Below are 23,613 nucleotides of genomic sequence, written 5' to 3'. Positions count from 1 at the left end.
CAAGTTTAAACAGGTGCCATTACTACAGGTAATGAGTGGAGGAAAGAGGAGACTCTTAAAGAAGAAGTTACAGGTCTGTGAGAGCCAGAAAGCATGATTGTTTGTTTCTGACTAAATACTTATTTTCCACCATAATATGCAAATAAAATGTTAAAAAAACAGACAATGTGATTTTCTGGATTTTTTTTTCTCAGTTTGTCTCCCATAGTTGAGGTCTACCTATGATGTAAATTACAGACGCCTCTCATCTTTTTAAGTGGTGGAACTTGCACTATTGCTGACTGACTAAATACTTTTTTGCCCCACTGTAAATACATATATATGTGTGTGTATCACTGACATCTATATACTGTATTCATTGGCTTCCTATGGCCCAGAGGCTACAGTCCAAAACACTAACAATGACACACAAAGCCATTCACAACCAGACTCCTCCATACATCTGTGACATGGTCTCCTGGTACCTACCTACACGCAATCTTTTATCGTCTCATGATCTCCTTCTCTACTCCTCTCTCATCTCTTCCTCCCACAACTGCATCCAAGACTTCTCCCGTGCTTCCGCTATACTCTGGAACTCTCTACCCCAAAACATCAGGCTTTCACCTACCACAGAAACCTTCAAAAGGAACCTGAAGACCCACCTCTTTCGACAAACCTACAACCTGCAGTGATCCTCAGTCTACTGAACGTCCGCATGACCAGCTCTACCCTCTCCTAGTGTATCCTCACCCATCCCCTGTAGACTGTGAGCCCTCACGGGCAGGGTCCTCTCTCCTCCTGTACTTGTGTGTGCCTTGTTTTACTCATGTTTATTGTACTTGTGTAAATTTGCCCCGTTCACATGTAAAGTGCCATGGAATAAATGGCGCTATAAAAATGTATGATAATAATAATATATCTATTCTATCTAGTCTATTCTAACCAGTCACTCTGTGATTTTACTTATCGCGGCACCTGAATTGCTGGCTTTTATTCTATCTTTTACCAAATGGTACCGACTTTTTACATTTTTAAGAAAAGTGCTCGTGTTACCGATCACGAATCTGAATATACCAAATTCATGCTGAATTTATGTTTGGAGATCGTTTTCCCAACATATTTGCTCATCTCTCATTCTGTGCTTGTATATGTAGACAGTATATAGTAATACATCAAATCTCGATGTTCAATGTGTTCATAAAGTAAATTTATTCATAAATTAATTTCTTCTTGATGTGCTTTTCAGATGAAAAGATGGACAATAACTCTACCGCTGGCCAGGACCATAATTTTCAAAGTCCAGACGTTTCTTCTGATAACCTACCAACAGAACGAAAAGGTAAGCTATTGTGCTCCATGAAAATTAATCTCTCCAGGTCATATTGTAGAATGTACCAGGAAGTCAGTACAACCAATGGCTATGTTCACACGTTTCATTTTTGCTGCATCTTTTGTGCAAATTTTAAGTTGCATTTTACAGCACCCACAAAAGCTATGAGAAGTATGCATACTGGCAATCATGTGATTGCCCGCTTGAATTGGAAAAAAAAATCTTGACGGTGCGCATTTTGCACACTGTCAGGATTCGGCAATTTGCAGTTACATAGAGTGAGTACAAAAATTTAGCTGAAGCCCAGAAATCCCCTTTAATAAAAGTTGGAAGCAAATAGGAGAACATATAGCACTATCTCTTCTGCCCTGCCAACAACAGGTGAAATAGTTGAAAAATGGAGATGAGCGGAAAAATTGGACCCATAGTCATTGCATTGCATAGCCTAAGAAGTGACAGAGATTCCCAGAAGATCACAGGACGAGGATGCGGACTGCAAAAGTGAAGTCCATCTACAACAGAGGACCACTCCAGGGGTCAAAAATGGGTACTGCAAATTTTTTTTGCTCTATTCTATTTCTATTTAAAATGATGATAACTAGAGATGAGCGAACCCATAGTTTCTGATACCGAACCCCGAACACGCACTTTTTAAGAGTTCGGTTTAATGTTTATGATTGGATGCTGGATAAAGTTTGTTGAAAGGCAGCAGTACAGCCAATCAACAAGCTTTTAGGCTCTGGTAACCTACGGAGTCATCACAGTCACATCAAGTATTGGCATAGCTGTGACTAGCCAGTGCACTACGTGACCCGGACTGTATAAATGGCGGATCATGTGTGCCGCCTCCAATCTGCTCCGCTTAGCATAGGATGCAGCAGGAGTGAAGGACAGTTTTAGGTTTTGTGTGTGCGCAGTTTTCAAAGAAGCCTCTCTGTGTGTACTCTGCTCTCATGTCTGTGGGAATAGTGTTCTTAACCAATTTTTATACTCTGCACGCATGTCTGTGAGAGTACTGTACCTAACCAATTTTTTCTACTCTGCACCTGTGTCTCTGGGAGTAGTGTGCGTAAAAAAAATTGCTCTACTCTACACCTGGGCTTGTGGGAGTAGTGTGCGTAAAAACAAATTGCTCTACTTTACACCTGTGCCTGTGGTAATAGTGTGCGTAAAAACAAACTGTTCTACTTTGCACACGTCTGTGGGAGTAATTTGCCTAACCATTTTTTTTCTCCTCTGCACACGTGTGTGTAGAAATAGTGTGCTTAACCAATTTTTTCTACTCTGCGCCAGTGTCTGTGGGAGTAGTGTGAATAAAAACAAATTGTTCTACTCTAAACGTGTGTCTGTGGGAGCAGTGTGCATAAAATCAAATTGCTCTACTCTGCACCTGCATCTGTGGGAGTCATCTGCATAAAAGCAAATTGTTCTACTCTGCACCCATATCTGCTGGAGTAATGTAAGTAAAAACCACACCAAACAGAAGACGTGGACATGGCCGTGGGGTTTTTGGTGTTGTATCTGCTGCCAGGAAAGGATCGGGTCATTCTGTGCCTACTACATGCCCAAAAGCAACACCTTCCTCTGTGGCACGGAGGTGATAGGATGTTCTGTGACATTTCATAGGGTCAAGGACCGCTAAATGAATTGTGAGGCCAGAAAACATTGAAGCATTGCTAGATTGGATTGCTGATAGTGCATCCAATTCCTTTGTATTATCTTCCACCCAGACCCCTGCAGAAAGTGCAGCGTTGGCATCTGAGGACCATGGGCATTCGGCTTTTACCTCACCTCATTGCAAATCAGTCAAGCAGTCTGAGCCCCAAGTCGTGCAGCAGTCTCTTATACTTTTTGATGAGTCAGCTGGCTGGGGTTCCATGTCCCATCCATCTGGCCCTGCCCCAGAAGTAGATGGATCCCTGCAACAAGGACAACATACCATCATTACTTGCATCACTGGAGTGGGATCTGTTATGACCTGGTGATAAGGACAATAATGGACCTAGTGGGTAAGAGCACACGGAAAGACCTAATCGTTACTAATAATATAGGATGAGCTCTGAGACGTGGGAACTCTGCTGACCGCAATCCCTAATCCTATCACACACACTAGAAATAGCCGTGGATTGCTCCTAACGCTCCCTATGCAACTCGACACAGCCTAAGAAACTTGCTAGCCCTAGAGATAGAAAAATAAAGCCTACCTTGCCTCAGAGAAATTCCCCAAAGGAAAAGGCAGCCCCCCACATATATTGACTGTGAGTAAAGATGAAAATTACAAACACAGAGATGAAATAGATTAAGCACAGTGAGGCCCGACTTACTGAACAGACAGAGGATAGGAAAGGTAACTTTGCGGTCAGCACAAAAACCTACAAAAAGACCACGCAGAGGGCGCAAAAAGACCCTCCGCACCGACTCACGGTGCGGAGGCGTTCCTTCTGCGTCCCAGAGCTTCCAGCAACCAAGGCAAAAATCAAAATAGCAAGCTGGACAGAAAAATAGCAAACCAGAGAAAAACAAGCAGTAACTTAGCTTCAGCTGGGAAGACAGGTCACAAGAACGATCCAGGAGAGAGCTAGACCAATACTGGAACATTGACAGGTGGCATGGAGCAATGATCTAAGTGGAGTTAAATAGAGCAGCCAGCTAACGAATTAACCTCGTCACCTGTAGAAGGAAACTCAGAAGCCGCAGCTCCACTCACAACCACCAGAGGAAGCCCATGGACAGAACCAGCCGAAGTACCATTCATGACCACTGGAAGGAGCTTGACAACAGAATTCACAACAGTACCCCCCCCTTGAGGAGGGGTCACCAAACCCTCACCAGAGCCCCCAGGCCGACCACGACGAGCCAAATGAAAGGCACGAACCAGATCGGCAGCATGAACATCGGAGGCAAAGACCCAGGAATTATCTTCCTGACCATAACCCTTCCACTTGACCAGGTACTGGAGTTTCCGTCTCGAAATACGAGAATCCAAAATCTTCTCCACCACATACTCCAACTCCCCCTCAACCAACACCGGGGCAGGAGGATCAACGGATGGAACCACAGGCGCCACGTATCTCCGCAACAATGACCTATGGAATACATTATGGATGGCAAAAGAAGCTGGAAGGGTCAAACGAAACGACACAGGATTGAGAACCTCAGAAATCTTATACGGACCAATGAAACGAGGCTTAAACTTAGGAGAGGAAACCTTCATAGGAACATAACGAGACGACAACCAAACCAAATCCCCAACACGAAGTCGGGGACCCACACAGCGCCGGCGGTTAGCGAAACGTTGAGCCTTCTCCTGGGACAATGTCAAATTGTCCACCACATGAGTCCAAATCTGCTGCAACCTATCCACCACAGTATCTACACCAGGACAGTCCGAAGACTCAACCTGCCCTGAAGAGAAACGAGGATGGAAACCAGAATTGCAGAAAAACGGTGAAACCAAAGTAGCCGAGCTGGCCCGATTATTAAGGGCGAACTCAGCCAAAGGAAAAAAGGACACCCAATCATCCTGATCAGCAGAAACAAAGCATCTCAGATATGTTTCCAAAGTCTGATTAGTTCATTCGGTTTGGCCATTAGTCTGAGGATGGAAAGCCGAGGAAAAAGACAAATCAATGCCCATCCTAGCACAAAAGGCTCGCCAAAACCTCGAAGCAAACTGGGAACCTCTGTCCGAAACGATGTTCTCCGGAATGCCATGTAAACGAACCACATGCTGGAAAAACAATGGCACCAAATCAGAGGAGGAAGGCAATTTAGACAAGGGTACCAAATGGACATCTTAGAGAAGCGATCACAAACCACCCAAATGACCGACATCTTTTGAGAGACAGGGAGATCCGAAATAAAATCCATAGAGATATGCGTCCAGGGCCTCTTCGGGACCGGCAAGGGCAAAAGCAACCCACTGGCACGAGAACAGCAGGGCTTAGCCCGAGCACAAGTCCCACAGGACTGCACAAAAGAACGCACATCCCGCGACAAAGAAGGCCACCAAAAGGATCTAGACACCAAATCTCTGGTACCAAAGATTCCAGGATGACCAGCCAACACCGAACAATGAACCTCAGAGATAACTCTACTAGTCCAAAACTCCTTGACAGGGCATCAGCCTTCACATTCTTAGAGCCTGGAAGGTACGAAACCACAAAATCAAAACAGGAGAAAAATAGCGACCAACGAGCCTGTCTAGGATTCAACCGTTTGGCAGACTCGAGATAAGTCAAATTCTTGTGATCCGTCAAGACCACCACGCGATGCTTGGCTCCTTCAAGCCAATGACGCCACTCCTCGAATGACCACTTCATGGCCAACACTGTTGTGAATTCTGTGGCAGAGCTCCCTCCTGTGGTCACAAGTGGTACTTCGGCTGATTCTCTCTGGGAGCTTCCGTTTGTGGAGAAGAGTGGTACTGCGGCTTCTTAGTTTCCTCCCTCAGGTGATCTGGTGAGGTCGTTAGGTGCTTCTCTACTTAACTCCACCTAATGCTTTGATTCATGCTTCCTGTCAATGTTCCAGTGTTGGACTTGTTTTTCCCTGGATCATTCCTGTGGCCTGCTGCTCTGCATAGCTAAGTTCTTCTTTGCTATTTGTTTGCTATTTTTTCTGTCCAGCTTGTCTAATTGTTTTGCTGGAAGCTCTGGGACGCAAAGGGTGTACCTCCGTGCCGTTAGTTCGGTACGGAGGGTCTTTTTGCCCCCTTTGCGTGGTTTTCTTTAGGGTTTTGTGTAGACCGCAAAGTTATCTTTCCTATCCTCGCTCTGTTAAGAAAGTCGGGCCTCACTTTGCTGAATCTATTTCATCCCTACGTTTGTCTTTTCATCTTAACTCACAGTCATTATATGTGGGGGGCTGCCTTTTCCTTTGGGGTATTTCTCTGAGGCAAGGTAGGCTTATTTTCTATCTTCAGGCTAGTTAGTTTCTCAGGCTGTGCCGAGTTGCATAGGCAGAGTTAGGCGCAATCCACGGCTGCCTCTAGTGTTGTTTGGAGAGGATTAGGGATTGCGGTCTGCAGAGTTCCCACGTCTCAGAGCTCATTCTATTATTTTGGGTTATTGTCAGATCACTGTATGTGCTCTGACCGCTATGTCCATTGTGATACTGAATTGCCTATTTCAACAGTACAGGAAGCCCAAAGTGCTAATGATTCTCAATAGAGGGAAAAAAGAAGTTCTGAGACCATTTTTTTTTCTTTGCACTGTGTTTTGCCTTTTTTTTCCCCTAGACATTTGGGTGGTTCAGGACACAGGTGTAGCAATGGACATTAAAGGTCTGTCTTCATGTGTGGATCAGCTCACGGCAACAGTTCAAAATATTCAAGATTTTGTGGTTCAGAATTCTTTGTTAGAACCGAGAATTCCTATTCCAGATTTGTTTTTTGGAGATAGAACTAAATTTCTGAGTTTCAAAAATAATTGTAAACTTTTTCTGGCTTTGAAACCTCGCTCCTCTGGTGACCCAGTTCAACAGGTTAGGATCGTCATTTCTTTTTTGCGTGGCGACCCTCAGGACTGGGCATTTTCTCTTGCGTCAGGAGATCCTGCATTAAGTAATATCGATGCGTTTTTCCTGGCGCTTGGATTGCTGTACGATGAGCCTAATTCAGTGGATCAGGCAGAAAAAAATTTGCTGGCTCTTTGTCAGGCTCAGGATGAGATAGAGGTATATTGTCAGAAATTTAGAAAGTGGTCCGTTCTCACTCAATGGAATGAATCTGCGCTGGCAGCTATATTCAGAAAGGGTCTCTCTGAAGCCCTTAAGGATGTCATGGTGGGATTTCCTATGCCTGCTGGTTTGAATGAGTCTATGTCTTTGGACATTCAGATCGGTCGACGCTTGCGTGAGCGTAAATCTGTGCACCATTTGGCGGTATTACCTGAGATTAAACCTAAGTCTATGCAGTGCGATAGGACTATGACCAGAGTTGAACGGCAAGAACACAGACGTCTGAATGGGCTGTGTTTCTACTGTGGTGAATCCACTCATGCTATCTCTGATTGTCCTAAGCGCACTAAGCGGTTCGCTAGGTCTGCCACCATTGGTACAGTACAGTCAAAATTTCTTCTGTCCGTTACCTTGATCTGCTCTTTGTCATCGTATTCTGTCATGGCGTTTGTGGATTCAGGCGCTGCCCTGAATTTGATGGACTTGGAATATGCTAAGCGTTGTGGGTTTTTCTTGGAGCCCTTGCAGTGTCCTATTCCATTGAGAGGAATTGATGCTACGCCTTTGGCCAAGAATAAGCCTCAATACTGGACCCAGCTGACCATGTGCATGACTCCTGCACATCAGGAGGTTATTCGCTTTCTGGTGTTGCATTATCTGCATGATGTGGTCGTGTTGGGGTTGCCATGGCTACAAGCCCATAATCCAGTATTGGATTGGAAATCCATGTCGGTGTCCAGCTGGGGTTGTCAGGGGATACATGGTGATGTTCCATTTCTGTCAATTTCGTCATCCACCCCTTCTGAGGTTCCAGAGTTCTTGTCTGATTACCGGGATGTATTTGATGAGCCCAAGTCCGATGCCCTACCTCAGCATAGGGATTGTGATTGTGCTATCAATTTGATTCCTGGTAGTAAATTCCCAAAGGGTCGACTGTTTAATTTATCCGTGCCTGAGCACACCGCTATGCGCAGTTATGTGAAGGAATCCCTGGAGAAGGGGCATATTCGCCCGTCATCGTCGCCATTAGGAGCAGGGTTCTTTTTTGTAGCCAAGAAGGATGGTTCGCTGAGACCTTGTATAGATTACCGCCTTCTTAATAAGATCACAGTTAAATTTCAGTACCCCTTGCCATTGTTATCTGATTTGTTTGCTCGGATTAAGGGGGCTAGTTGGTTCACCAAGATAGATCTTCGTGGTGCGTATAATCTGGTGCGAATCAGGCGAGGCGATGAATGGAAAACTGCATTTAATACGCCCGAGGGTCATTTTGAGTATCTAGTGATGCCATTCGGACTTGCCAATGCTCCATCAGTGTTTCAGTCCTTTATGCATGACATCTTCCGAGAGTACCTGGATAAATTCCTGATTGTGTACTTGGATGACATTTTGATCTTCTCGGATGATTGGGAGTCTCATGTGAAGCAGGTCAGAACGGTTTTTCAGGTCCTGCGTGCTAATTCTTTGTTTGTGAAGGGATCAAAGTGTCTCTTTGGTGTGCAGAAGGTTTCATTTTTGGGGTTCATCTTTTCCCCTTCTACTATCGAGATGGATCCTGTTAAGGTCCAAGCCATCCATGATTGGACTCAGCCGACATCTCTGAAAAGTCTGCAAAAGTTCCTGGGCTTTGCTAATTTTTATCGTCGCTTCATCTGCAATTTTTCTAGTATTGCCAAACCATTGACCGATTTGACCAAGAAGGGTGCTGATTTGGTCAATTCGTCTTCTGCTGCTGTGGAAGCTTTTCAAGAGTTGAAGCGTCGTTTTTCTTCTGCCCCTGTGTTGTGTCAACCAGATGTTTCTCTTCCGTTCCAGGTCGAGGTTGATGCTTCTGAGATTGGAGCAGGGGCTGTTTTGTCGCAGAGAGGTTCTGATTGCTCAGTGATGAAACCATGCGCTTTTTTTTCCAGGAAGTTTTCGCCTGCTGAGTGAAATTATGATGTGGGCAACCGAGAGTTGCTGGCCATGAAGTGGGCATTTGAGGAGTGGCGTCATTGGCTTGAAGGAGCTAAGCATCGCGTGGTGGTATTGACTGATCATAAGAACTTGACTTATCTCGAGTCTGCTAAGCGTTTGAATCCTAGACAGGCTCGTTGGTCGCTGTTTTTTGCCCGTTTTGATTTTGTGATTTCGTACCTTCCGGGCTCTAAAAATGTGAAGGCGGATGCTCTGTCAAGGAGTTTTGTGCCTGACTCTCCGGGTTTATCTGAGCCGGCGGGTATCCTCAAGGAAGGAGTAATTGTGTCTGCCATCTCCCCTGATTTGCGGCGGGTGCTGCAAAAATTTCAGGCTAATAAACCTGATCGTTGTCCAGCGGAGAAACTGTTTGTCCCTGATAGGTGGATGAATAAAGTTATCTCTGAGGTTCATTGTTCGGTGTTGGCTGGTCATCCTGGAATCTTTGGTACCAGAGAGTTAGTGGCTAGATCCTTTTGGTGGCCATCTCTGTCGCGGGATGTGCGTACTTTTGTGCAGTCCTGTGGGATTTGTGCTCGGGCTAAGCCCTGCTGTTCTCGTGCCAGTGGGTTGCTTTTGCCCTTGCCGGTCCCGAAGAGGCCTTGGACACATATCTCTATGGATTTTATTTCAGATCTTCCCGTTTCTCAAAAGATGTCAGTCATTTGGGTGGTCTGTGATCGCTTTTCTAAGATGGTCCATCTGGTACCCTTGTCTAAATTGCCTTCCTCCTCTGATTTGGTGCCATTGTTCTTCCAGCATGTGGTTCGTTTGCATGGCATTCCAGAGAATATCGTTTCTGACAGAGGTTCCCAGTTTGTTTCGAGGTTTTGACGAGCCTTTTGTGGTAGGATGGGCATTGACTTGTCTTTTTCCTCGGCTTTCCATCCTCAGACTAATGGCCAGACCGAACGAACCAATCAGACCTTGGAAACCTATCTGAGATGCTTTGTTTCTGCCGATCAGGATGACTGGGTGTCCTTTTTGCCTTTGGCTGAGTTTGCCCTTAATAATCGGGCCAGCTCGGCTACCTTGGTTTCGCCATTTTTCTGCAATTCTGGGTTCCATCCTCGTTTCTCTTCAGGACAGGTTGAGTCTTCGGACTGTCCTGGTGTGGATACTGTGGTGGACAGGTTGCAGCAGATTTGGACTCATGTAGTGGACAATTTGACCTTGTCCCAGGAGAAGGCTCAACGTTTCGCTAATCGCAGATGCCGTGTGGGTCCCCGACTTCGTGTTGGGGATCTGGTTTGGTTATCTTCTCGTCATATTCCTATGAAGGTTTCCTCTCCTAAGTTTAAACCTCGTTTTATTGGTCCGTATAGGATTTCTGAGGTTCTTAATCCTGTGTCTTTTCGTCTGACCCTCCCAGATTCTTTTTCCATACATAACGTATTCCATAGGTCATTGTTGCGGAGATACGTGGCACCTATGGTTCCATCTGTTGACCCTCCTGCCCTGGTTTTGGTGGAGGGGGAATTGGAGTATATTGTGGAGAAGATTTTGGATTCTCGTGTTTCAAGACGGAAACTCCAGTATCTGGTTAAATGGAAGGGTTATGCTCAGGAAGATAATTCCTGGGTTTTTGCCTCTGATGTTCATGCTCCCGATGTTGTTCGTGCCTTTCATGTGGCTCATCCTGGTCGGCCTGGGGGCTCTGGTGAGGGTTCGTTGACCCCTCCTCAAGGGGGGGGTACTGTTGTGAATTCTGTGGCAGAGCTCCCTCCTGTGGTCACAAGTGGTACTTCGGCTGATTCTCTCTGGGAGCTTCCGTTTGTGGAGGAAAGTGGTACTGCGGCTTCTGAGTTTCCTCCCTCAGGTGATCTGGTGAGGTCGTTAGGTGCTTCTCTACTTAACTCCACCTAATGCTTTGATTCTTGCTTCCTGTCAATGTTCCAGTGTTGGACTTGTTTTTCCCTGGATCATTCCTGTGGCCTGCTGCTCTGCATAGCTAAGTTCTTCTTTGCTATTTGTTTGCTATTTTTTCTGTCCAGCTTGTCTAATTGTTTTGCTGGAAGCTCTGGGACGCAAAGGGTGTACCTCCGTGCCGTTAGTTCGGTACGGAGGGTCTTTTTGCCCCCTTTGCGTGGTTTTCTTTAGGGTTTTGTGTAGACCGCAAAGTTATCTTTCCTATCCTCGCTCTGTTAAGAAAGTCGGGCCTCACTTTGCTGAATCTATTTCATCCCTACGTTTGTCTTTTCATCTTAACTCACAGTCATTATATGTGGGGGGCTGCCTTTTCCTTTGGGGTATTTCTCTGAGGCAAGGTAGGCTTATTTTCTATCTTCAGGCTAGTTAGTTTCTCAGGCTGTGCCGAGTTGCATAGGCAGAGTTAGGCGCAATCCACGGCTGCCTCTAGTGTTGTTTGGAGAGGATTAGGGATTGCGGTCTGCAGAGTTCCCACGTCTCAGAGCTCGTTCTATTATTTTGGGTTATTGTCAGATCACTGTATGTGCTCTGACCGCTATGCCCATTGTGATACTGAATTGCCTATCACAACACAACAACTCTCGATTGCCAACATCATAATTGCGCTCAGCAGGCGAAAACTTTCTAGAAAAGAAGGCACATGGTTTCATCAACGAGCCATCAGAACATTTTTGCGACAAAACAGCCCCTGCTCCAATCTCAGAAGCATCAACCTCGACCTGAAACGGAAGCGAAACATCTGCCTGGCACAACACAGGGGCAGAAGAAAAACGACGCTTCAACTCCTGAAAAGCTTCCACAGCCGCAGAAGACCAATTGACCACATCAGCACCCTTCTTGGCCAAATCAGTCAACGGTTTAGCAACACTAGAAAAATTACTGATGAAGCGACGATAAAAATTAGCAAAGCCCAGGAACTTTTGCAGACTCTTCACAGATGTCGGCTGAGTCCAATCATAAATGGCCTGGACCTTAACAGGGTCCATCTCGATAGTAGAAGGGGAAAAAATGAAACCCAAAAATGAAACCTTCTGAACTCCAAAGAGACACTTTGACCCCTTCACAAACAAAGAATTTGCACGAAGGATCTGGAACACCATTCTGACCTGCTTCACGTGAAACTCCCAATCATCCGAGAAGACCAAAATATCATCCAAATATACAATCAGGAATTTATCCAGGTACTCTCGGAAGATGTCATGCATAAAGGACTGAAATACTGATGGAGCATTGGAAAGCCCGAATGGCATAACCAGGTACTCAAAATGGCCCTCGGGCGTATTAAATGCTGTTTTCCATTCATCGCCCTGTTTAATACGCACAAGATTATACGCACCACGAAGATCTATCTTGGTGAACCAACTAGCCCCCTTAATCCGAGCAAATAAATCCGACAGCAGCGGCAAAGGGTACTGAAATTTGACTGTGATCTTATTAAGAAGGCGGTAATCAATACAAGGTCTCAAAGAACCATCCTTCTTGGCCACAAAAAAGAACCCTGCTCCCAATGGTGACGACGGGCGAATATGACCCTTCTCCAAGGATTCCTTTATATAACTCCGCATAGCGGCGTGCTCTGGCACAGATAAATTGAACAGTCGGCCCTTAGGAAACTTACTACCAGGAATCAAATTGATAGCACAATCGCAATCCCTATGAGGAGGTAGGGCACTGGATTTGGGCTCATCCCGGTAATCCGACAAAAACTCCGGGACTTCAGAAGGGGTGGATGACGAAATAGACAAAAATGGAACATCACCATGTACCCCCTGACAACCCCAGCTGGACACAGACATAGATTTCCAATCCAATACTGGATTATGGACCTGTAGCCATGGCAACCCCAAAACGACCACATCATGCAGATTATGCAACACCAAAAAGCGAATATCCTCCTGATGTGCAGGAGCCATGCACATGGTCAATTGGGTCAAGTACTGAGGTTTATTCTTGGCCAAAGGCGTAGCATCAATTCCTTTCAATGGAATAGGATACTGCAAGGGCTCCAAGAAAAAACCACAGCGCCTAGCAAACTCCAAGTCCATCAAATTCAGGGCAGCGCCTAAATCCACAAATGCCATAACAGAATAAGATGACAAAGAGCAAATCAGAGTAACGGACAAAAGAAATTTCGACTGTACCGTACCAATGGTAGCAGACCTAGCGAACCGCTTAGTGCGCTTAGGACAATCGGAGATAGCATGAGTGGATTCACCACAGTAAAAACACAGCCCATTCCGACGTCTGTGTTCTTGCCTTTCAGCTCTGGTCAAAGTTCTATCACACTGCATAGGCTCAGGCCTATGCTCAGAGAACACCGCCAGATGGTGCACAGTTTTGCGCTCACGCATGCGCCGATTGATCCGAATGGCCAAAGACATAGACCCATTCAGACCAGCAGGCGTAGGAAATCCCACCATGACATCCTTAAGGGCTTCAGAAAGACCCTTTCTGAAAATTGCTGCCAGGGCACATTCATTCCACTGAGTAAGCACAGACCACTTTCTAAACTTCTGACAGTACACCTCCGCTTCATCCTGACCCTGACACAAAGCCAGCAAGATTTTCTCTGCCTGATCCACTGAATTTGGTTCATCATAAAGCAATCCAAGCGCCAGAAAAAACGCATCAGCATCACGCAATGCAGGATCTCCTGGCGCAAGAGAAAATGCCCAGTCTTGAGGGTCACCACGTAACAAAGAAATAATGATTTTTTACTTGTTGAGCGGGGTCACCAGAGGAGCGGGGTTTCAAAGCTAGAAACAGTTTACAATTATTTTTGAAATTCAAGAACCTAGATCTATCCCCAGAAAACAAGTCAGGAATAGGAATTCTAGGCTCTAACATAGGATTCTGAACCACAAAATCTTGAATGTTTTGTACCCTTGCAGTGAGATGATCCACACAAGAGGACAGACCTTGAATGTCCATATCTACACCTGTGTCCTGAACCACCCAAAGGTCTAGGGGAAAAGAGAAACAAAACACAGTGCAAAGAAAAAAAAATGGTCTCAGAAGTTCTCTTATCCCTCTATTGAGATGCATTAATACTTTGGGCCACCTGTACTGTTATGACCTGGTGGTAAGGACAATAATGGACCTAGTGGGTAAGAGCACGCGGAAAGACCTAATCGTTACTAATAATATAGGACGAGCTCTGAGACGTGGGAACTCTGCTGACCGCAATCCCTAATCCTATCACACACACTAGAAATAGCTGTGGATTGCTCCTAACGCTCCCTATGCAACTCGACACAGCCTAAGAAACTTGCTAGCCCTAGAGATAGAAAAATAAAGCCTACCTTGCCTCAGAGAAATTCCCCAAAGGAAAAGGCAGCCCCCCACATATATTGACTGTGAGTAAAGATGAAAATTACAAACACAGAGATGAAATAGATTTAGCACAGTGAGGCCCGACTTACTGAACAGACAGAGGATAGGAAAGGTAACTTTGCGGTCAGCACAAAAACCTACAAAAAGACCACGCAGAGGGCGCAAAAAGACCCTCCGCACCGACTCACGGTGCGGAGGCGCTCCCTCTGCCTCCCAGAGCTTCCAGCAAGCAAGACAAAAATCAAAATAGCAAGCTGGACAGAAAAATAGCAAACCAGAGAAAAACAAGCAGTAACTTAGCTTCAGCTGGGAAGACAGGTCACAAGAACGATCCAGGAGAGAGCTAGACCAATACTGGAACATTGACAGGTGGCATGGAGCAATGATCTAAGTGGAGTTAAATAGAGCAGCCAGCTAACGAATTAACCTCGTCACCTGTAGAAGGAAACTCAGAAGCCGCAGCTCCACTCACAACCACCAGAGGAAGCCCATGGACAGAACCAGCCGAAGTACCATTCATGACCACTGGAGGGAGCTTGACAACAGAATTCACAACAGGGATCACAAAATGCCTGAATACAAGCACACACTGGTAGAGGCACTACTTACGGCGTTCCCACCTGGCAGTGGGGGCTCAGTGTAAAAACATCTGGGGCACCATCACCACCTCAGAAGGCAGGGTTAGCATGGCCAAAATCTGGCAAAACTTTCTCAGCACACCACAACATCTGGCACCACCATCTGATACTGTGTGTATTAGCAGGAGGCAACAGTTGTCTACATATTTCCACATACGAACTGATGGGTCTGCCCCATTTAGCTTTTGGATCTCAAAATTGGACACATGACCTGAGCTTACCCTTTATACCCTGAAGGTGCTGGCCTGTTCTTTGGATGATGTATTGTCTAAACATGTGTTTAGCACAGCAGAGGGTGTGATCACAGATAGGTGCATCCACCTTTCTACCGCCAATGTGGGAAAGCTAACATTCATTAAAATGAGCCCGGTGTGGATCCCACAGGACATGTCCAAACATTTGTCTTACTAAACAACCATACCAACTGAACCAAACCATTGTTCAACTCTATTTTCCATTTGCTTTTTATTTGGGGCCTCCTCAAATAAAAAAAACAAACAAATTTACAGTGTTGGCTAGCTTCTCCTCCGCCTCTTCCACCTAGACAGCCGCGTTCACCTCCACCTAATTCACATACTCCACCACCTCCTCCACTTGAATCTCCACCTCGTGGTTCTAGAGTGTTATTTTTTTTTTTAATTCTACGTTCTGTTATTTCCCTAAAAAAACACAAAAATAGTTCTTGATTACTCCTCCCTTGAATCTTCAACCTACAACACCATGTCCATGTCGTCCTCCTCCACTTGGACAACCGCTTCCTTGTTGTAGATTTATTTTATTTTATTTTATTTTTCAGTTCCCTATCAAAAACAAAAATAAGCCAAAAAAAGTAAAAGAAAACACCAAAATGGTGTTGGATTTCCTCCTGGTTCAAGATTATTATTTTTTTATTATCCTATGTTCTTTTATGTCATTTCACTATCCACATTTTGCTTGCAGGGCAATTGTCCTGCTCTTACCCCAATTTTGCTTCCTTTTGCAGCCTCGTAACCCTTACTATGACAAATTTAAAGCTTTTTTAAAGCACTGAAGTTTGGGTCCCCATTGACTTCTATTGGGTTTGAGTTCAGGGTTAAGTTCCAATGCTGAAAAAACTTTGAACTACAGTTCAGTCAACCCCAACAAACCCGAGCATCCATTGGTCCGCTTATCCCTAATGATAACATTCAAAACAAACTACAATTGCAAATGTTGTGCTGCACACACACCAATAACTCCAATATTGCCAGTTGACTGCAACAGAGCAGTAAATAATTAGGCCAACCACTGAATGCTCATACTGATTCACAGGGTTGCCTCTAAACTGGGTTTTATGGCAGCATGTTCTGTGATTGCCTTTTGATTAACATTATGTTATAGCCACCCTTTTTAGCCCATTTTGCTTCCATTATTTCTAAAAGGTTACCGGTTCTTTCAAAAAGTAATATTTTTTTACTTTGGCATTCTTAATAAGGTACAAAACAAGATGATGGAAACGATCTAGAAGGTGATGCACCACCAGCACCATCAAATAGCAAAAAAGGTAAATATTTTCATCCATAAAGACTCATGAGATTACTGTATAGTTTTCCACTCTTTTCTCCCCATTACAATGTCAGTTTCACATCATTGTCATATGACTGCTTTTTGGCATTTCTGTTATACCTGCAACATCTAAAACCCCAACAGTTCTACTGAACTGTATTTAGATCTTCTCCTTTTAATTTAGTAAAACTGCAGTAGGCACAATTTATTGAAGTAGAAACTGAATTCTGGGTAGAAAAAATATTACAATTTGAAAGTCCTCAATGGTTGACACCTTTTGAAGAAAATCTGTCACCAGGACTTTGCTAACTTTCCTACAAACAGTGTCAGGTTGGCATCATTATGCTGATTAAAATGATAACTTGGTTGCTGAAATCCGTCTTGTGGTTGGTGTTTAATCTTTATTTTGAGTTAATGATATGCTGGTGCTCCGGGGCGGCCTGTGGGGGGGGGCTTCATATGGTGCTCTGATTAGGTATTCATCAGTATTTCTTCTGACAGGTCACTCATCCCTCAGTGACCTGCCCCCTAGTTTACATAATGAATATTATATATATATTTTTAAAAAATCCCCTTCTTCAGGAAGGCACTGGGGTTGACGCCTGCGCTGCACAATGATCACATCCATAATGTGCATTTAATTATTGTTTTTGATGGTATCCATAACTTCACTAAAAAAAATCAGTTTGAAAATGGTGCCAGCTGCTGCCAGATATGTGCAAGTTGGAAGCGGATTTCAGGAGCGGGCTCAAGGGGTATGCGGCAGGTGTTGGTTGCGTGTTACAGCCAGGACCTTTCTATAACAATCGTGAGTGTAGGAAAGCTCCTCCTGCAATTGTTAACCTGTTAAATATTAAATGCCACTGTCAATGTCTGACAGTGGCGTTTAACATGTGCGCCCGAGACATTATCACAGGTTGCCGATGGGTTAGTATGACAGGTGGGGGTCTGTTGAAGACATCCATGCTTGTCATTTAAATACTGCTTGTAGCCGGGCTTCTAAGGAGACCATGATTTCTGCTATATACAGCAATGCTATTACATTGCTGTATATAGCAAAAGAGATCAGACAATCGTACCTTCAGCTTTCAGAACAGAGAAAAGTGAAAAAAAATGTTTTAAACAACATGAAAATAAAAAAATAAAAATTCAAATCTCCCCCATTTCCCCCCATTAGAAAATAAAGATAAAGAACAAATTTTTAAAAGCACACACATTCAAAAAAGGCCAATCTATCAAAATATAAAAATAATTAACCCAATTTGGGAAACAACGTTAAAGAAAAAATAAAACAATGCCAACATTAGTTTTTTTTATGGTCTCTGCATTTTCACAAAAAATGCTGTAACAAGCAATCAAAACTTCATATCTATCCCAAAATAGCATCAATAAAAACATTGGCTGAAAACGTTAGGAGTCTGGGAAAATGGTGATAAAACCCCCCAAATTTATGATTTAGTTTTTACATGTCATTCTTTCAAGTAAAGGACTTTTTTTTTATATGTGCCTGTGTTTACATACAATGTGACAACGGGGTTAGTAATGGGGGCCTTTTATTGACACCTCTCCATTACTAACCTCAGGGCTTGATGTCACCTGACAATACAAAGGCGACATCAACCCCCCAACTATCACCCCACTTGCCACTGCTACAGGGCAAGTGGGAAGAGTGAGGCTAAGTGCCAGAATTGGCGCATCTTAGAGATGTACCTTTTCTGGGGTGGCTGAAAGCTGATGGATTTAGCCTGAGGGGGCCGTATCCATGGCCCTTTCCTAGGCTATTAATATCAGCCCGCAGCTGTCTGCATAGCCTTTGCTAGTTATTAATTATAGGGGGACCCCATGTCATTTTTTGGGAGGGTCCCTCATTTTAATAGCCAGTAAGGGCTAATACAGCTGTGAGCTGATAAAATAGCCTGGGAAGCTCCATGGGTATTACCCCATTTCCAGGCTATAAACATTGGCCCCTAGCCATCAGCTTTCCCTCTGCTGGTTAACAAAATTAAATGGGAGCCCACACCATTTTTTTCTTTAAAATAATCTTTTATTAATTAAATACATGTACAGTAAGCTGCACACACACTGTACTAATTTTATTTGTCACTGACATCTATATATCTACCTATTCTATATGTATTTACTGTATGTAATCCATCTCTTCTATCCTGTCGGCTCCTGCAGTGATTTTACAGTACACGGCAGATGAATCTATGTAATAAATATACACATATATGTGTGTGTGTCACTGACATCTATATATTGAAAAACGATGTGTAACTGACATAGTGAATTGCTGTATGTAAAAGCTCATGTCAAAATCACATTGCAATCAGATAGCAATCGCACTGCACTCGGATGTAAATCAGATGCTAGGTGGGAAAAATCGGATTGTACTCGCATGACACTCACATTACACTCATGCGACTCGGCAGGGAGACTCGGACTGATTCTTCATTCGTTTAGTGTGATGGCCTAAGACAGACTTCCATTTGATGAATTACATTTTTTTCCCTATTTTCATTCTGAAAATTTGGGGTGCATCTTATAGTCCGACAAATATGGTAAATTCCAAAAGTTATACTTTGCCAAGATCCATATTAAACATAAAATACAGTACAAGTACACCTCACAGACAAAACATGCATTAAGAGTTATGTCAAGGGTAGTTATATTAGCTAGGAATTTAGTATAAAATAACCTTTACCATTTTTTTCTTGCAGGAATTATTATCGGAATAGGTTGTGTACTTGCTGCAGTTGTTTTTGTTGTCTTAATATTTCTGTTCAAGATGTGCCAGAAAAAAACCCCAGGTGAGAACAATCTGTGAAAATTGTCTAAAACTTTTAGCTTAAAAAATGGATGTATACTGTAGATTTGAACATTAAATAATTGGCTTCATGCATTTAATGATTTGGAAACACCTACTCAAGATAACTACCCAAATATACCTGACATTAATTAAGATTCATAGTTGTGTTTTCAAAAGGTGTCAACATTTTTACTTTGAGAGCAGAATTAAAATATAATGGAGGAAATACGTGGCCTAAGAACATTAATTATTAAAGCTAGGAAATAAAAATGCCAAACATTAGGCACATATTTAGATAACCTCATTTTAAAACTTTAAAAATTTCCTCAATACATGGGGGAATTACTTAATAATTTTCTTCTTTCTCTGGTGTTTTAGTGAATTTAGGCTAAGTTCACAATCCTTAAGCTCCGCCTACTTCCGCATGCATCCTGCGTACCTATCTTTAGCATTGGGTACGCAGGGACATGCGTTGTATGCAGATGCGTTTGCGTGCGTCATTTTGACGTGCCCGCCGAACGCAACAAGTTGCATTTTCTGGCATTTGGCAGGCACGTCAAAACGACGGCAAATAGCACTATGTCCCTCCCGAGTCTCTCTGCATGGCTAAGCTGTATTGTGCATCCACATTTGGGGTATTGTCACATTCAGTAGAAATTGTGGGACAAATTCATGTGCCATTTTTAGCCATTTTCCAGTATGAAAATGTAAAATTTGAGGCTAACACACAATCTTGGTGATAAAAAAAGGAAATTATTTTTTCTTCACTGCCCAGTGGTATTAAAGTGCGTGACACACCTATGCTGTCAAAATAATCACTGCACCCCTAGATGAATTCATTGAGAGGTTTAGTTGGTGAAATTGGGTCACTTATCGGGGGTTCTGCTGTTCTGGCACCTCAGGGGCTCTGCCAATGTAACATGGCACTCTCACACAAGTGCAGCAAAATGTGCACTGTAATATGGCGCTACTTCCCTTCTGAGCTTTGCACTGTGCCTCACACATGGGTTATCAATTCATTTAGCATAAATTGCACAACAAAATTTCGAATCCATTTTCTCCTTTTGCCCTTGTGAAAATTCAAAATTTGTAGCTAAAAAAGATTTTTGTGGAAAAAATGTGATTTTTTTATTTTCACGGCTTAACGTTATAAATGAAAAGGGTAGACCAAATGGGTCTATTTTCCAAAATAGTGTCATTTGTGGTGGGGTTCCACTGTTTGGGCACATCAGGGGCTCTCAAATCGTGACACATTTCAGCAAATTTTGCATTCAAAAAGTCAAATGCGCTCCTTCCCTTCCAAGCCATGCTGTGCTCCAAACAGTAGCACAACAAACTGTATGGTCCATTTTCTCCTGTTAGGGTATGTTCACACATTCAGGATTTCCATCCTTTTTTTTTCAGGACTGTTTTTTTAAAAAACTGCAGCTCTTGGCAGAAAACGCAGGTCCTTTTTTTGGTCCTTTTTTGTCCTTTTATGATGCGTTTTTTGATGCGTTTTTTGATCCTTTTTTTAATGCAGTTTTCTAACCCTAACCCTAACCCTACCCCTAACCCTACCCCTAACCCTAACCCTACCCCTACCCCTATTCTAACCTTAGTGAAAAAAAAAAAAATTCTTAATTTTTTTATTGTCCCTACCAATGGGGGTGACAAAGTGGGGGGGGGGGTGTCATTTACTATTTTTTTATTTTGATCACTGAGATAGGTTATATCTCAGTGATCAAAATGCACTTTGGAGCGAATCTGCCGGCCGGCAGATTCGGCGGGCGCACTGCGCATGCGCCCGCCATTTTGCAAGATGGCGGCGCCCAGGGAGAAGACGGCCGGACCGACACCGGGACGCCGGGTAAGTATAAGGGGGGGAGATTAGGGCACGGGGGGCATCGGAGCACTGGGGGGGGGCATCGGAGCATGGGGGGGGCATCGGAGCACGGGGGGCGGGATCGGAGCACGGGGGGGCAGCCACACTCCACCCACGCACTTCCGCCCGCTCCCCCGCACTTCCTGCTGCAGCGGTTCTGCACATCAAATCGCAGTAAAACCCGCAGATATATTTTTGATCTGCGGGTTTTACTGCGGTTTTGACCTCACAATGGAGGTCTATGGGTGCAGAACCGCTGCGGTTCAGGAAAAAGAAGTGACATGCTCCTTCTTTTTTGCCGCAGCTATTCTGCGCGGCTTTTTAAACGAAATTCCGGATCATGTGCACAGCAGTGACTGTTTTCCATAAGGTTACATTGTTATGTACCCTGCATGGAAAACAGCTGCGGAACCGCAGCGGCAAAACCGCTGCGGTTCCGCAGTAAAAAACGCACTGTGTGAACATGGCCTTACCCTTGCAAAAGTAAAAAAATGAGGTCTAAAGAAAAATATTTGTGAAAGAAAAGTAAATGTTTACTTTTTCCTTCCACATTCCTGTGAAATACCTGAAGATTTAATAAATGTCTTGAATGTGGTTTTGAGTACCTTGAGGGGTGCAGATTTTAGAATGGTGCCACTTTTGAGTATTTTCTGTCATATAGGCCCCTCAAAGAGACTTCAAATGTGAGGTAGTCACTAAAAAAATGGATTTGCATATTTTCTTTTCATTTAAAAAATGAGAAACTTTTAACCATTATAACACCATACCAAAAAAAATATGTTTCACAAATTGTGCTGATGTAAAGTAGAGATGTCGGAAATGTTATTTATTAACTATTTTGTGCGATATGACTCTCTGATTTCAGGGCATAAAAATTAAAAGTATGAAAATTGTGAAATTTTCTAATTTTTTGGCAAATTTCATTTTTTTCACAAATAAACACAAGTCATATCAAATAAATGTTACCACTATCATAAAGTACATGAGAAAACAGCCTCAGAATCAGTGGGATCTATTGAAGATTTCCAGGGTTATGATTTCATAAAGTGACAGTGGTCAGAATTGTAAAAATTAACCTGGTCAAGAAGGTAAAAACGGGCTTTGGGGTGAATGGGGCTAACAAATGTTGGGGGATCCCCGGTATTTTTGATAACCAGCCAGGCAAAGCTTATTGCTGGGGGTTGAAACTCTCAGCTATGAGCATTTTCAAGGTTGATTATCAAGAATAGAGGGGTCCCCACGCTATTTTTTTAAATTATTTAAATAAATAATTTAAAACACGGCGTGGGGTCCTTCCCATTTTTGACAACCAGCCAAGCTAAAGCAGACAGCTGGGTGCTGGCATTCTCAGGCTTGTAAGGAGCCATGGATATTGGCCCCCACCTAAAAATAGCCCTCAGCCACCCAGAAATGGCAAATGTGATGCTAGTCACTTCTCATGGCCAAGCCGTGAGTCAGAATGGTCAAGGAGTCCAAGGTCAGAAGCCAGGAGAGTATGTCATAAACAGAAGGAAGAGACAAAAGCGTGGTTAGGTAATGTTCCGAGTTCAGAATACCAGGAGGATAACGGATCACAGCAGAAGGGGCTAAACAGTCAGATGGTCAGAACAAAGTCCAAGGTCAGGCAGCAAATGATCAAACAAATCTCAAGGCACAGGGAGCACAAACCTCACTTGTCGAATGTATGTCTGGCAGAAGTCTGGGAGAAGCAGCTCAGTTAATTAGGCATGGCAATCACCTCTGATAGTGAACATTTGGAGACAGCTGACGCCTCCAAGTCACAGATTGGATAGTTGAGCTGTCAAAGTACTGACAACTTCAGCACAGCCTTGTACCGTATTGAATGGCCGAGCTGTTAGTAACTGCATCCCAGACACACTGAGGAGTGGAACCGTGACAATACTCTCTCTTCTAGAAAATTTTAGATGGAAGGCCCTGACTAATTGATCGGCCTTCACATCTGAAGCAGGCACCCAGAATCTCTCCTCTGGTACATATCCTCTCCAATGGATGAGGTATTGGAGGGAATTATGGACCCTCAGAGAATCCACAACCCTCTCAGCCTCATATTCCATGCCACCGTCTACTGAAAGCGGAGGTGGCGGGGATGAGGGAGACAATGCAAAAGGGACATACTCCTTTAATAGGGATTTATGGAATACATTAAAGATGCAAGGGGGAGGGGGGTACTGGAACAGGGATGGGGGGATGGGAAAGGGGTGGGGGAGTTGCTGCTTCTGCTGCTGTGATCATAGGAGTCAAACAGCAGACAGGTGGCAGCAGAGAGCAGATTGCAGAAGAGCAGCACACAGCACAGGAGGGCAGGTTGATCACACTGGCCACCAATGGATTCCTTCTCTCAGGTGACACAGAGGGGCTTAGACCACCGCTCTGCACACCAAATCTGAGGTAAAGATGGCTTGCAGGGCGGTGATCACTATTTTAAATTACCCCTCTGACGCTATTGGCTAGAAGCTATTGTTCAGCCAATCAGCGCCATAGGGGTTAATCAGGTGAGGTGATGTGGTGATCACCCCACCTACTGTGACGGCTGTGATTGGTGCTATGC

The 23,613-nt window shown here is 44.0% G+C and overlaps 1 protein-coding gene across 5 annotated transcripts in view; it reads left to right on the top strand.

The window, feature by feature from the left end:
• EMCN (endomucin) overlaps nt 1-23,613 on the top strand; it is a 285,813-nt gene that overhangs the window by 210,510 nt on the left and 51,690 nt on the right. For all 5 annotated transcript variants that reach the window (XM_069743637.1, XM_069743634.1, XM_069743636.1 and 2 more), the window contains 3 exons: nt 1,229-1,321; nt 16,301-16,369; nt 19,092-19,181. In XM_069743637.1, the coding sequence (XP_069599738.1) occupies nt 1,229-1,321; nt 16,301-16,369; nt 19,092-19,181 (252 nt within the window). The remainder of the gene's footprint in view (nt 1-1,228; nt 1,322-16,300; nt 16,370-19,091; nt 19,182-23,613) is intronic.

This window comes from Ranitomeya imitator, chromosome 1 (genome assembly GCF_032444005.1).
Source record: "Ranitomeya imitator isolate aRanImi1 chromosome 1, aRanImi1.pri, whole genome shotgun sequence".
NCBI lineage: Eukaryota > Metazoa > Chordata > Amphibia > Anura > Dendrobatidae > Ranitomeya > Ranitomeya imitator.
The sequence above is the reverse complement of the archived record's forward strand: the minus strand, read 5'-3'. Positions and strand labels throughout refer to the sequence as shown.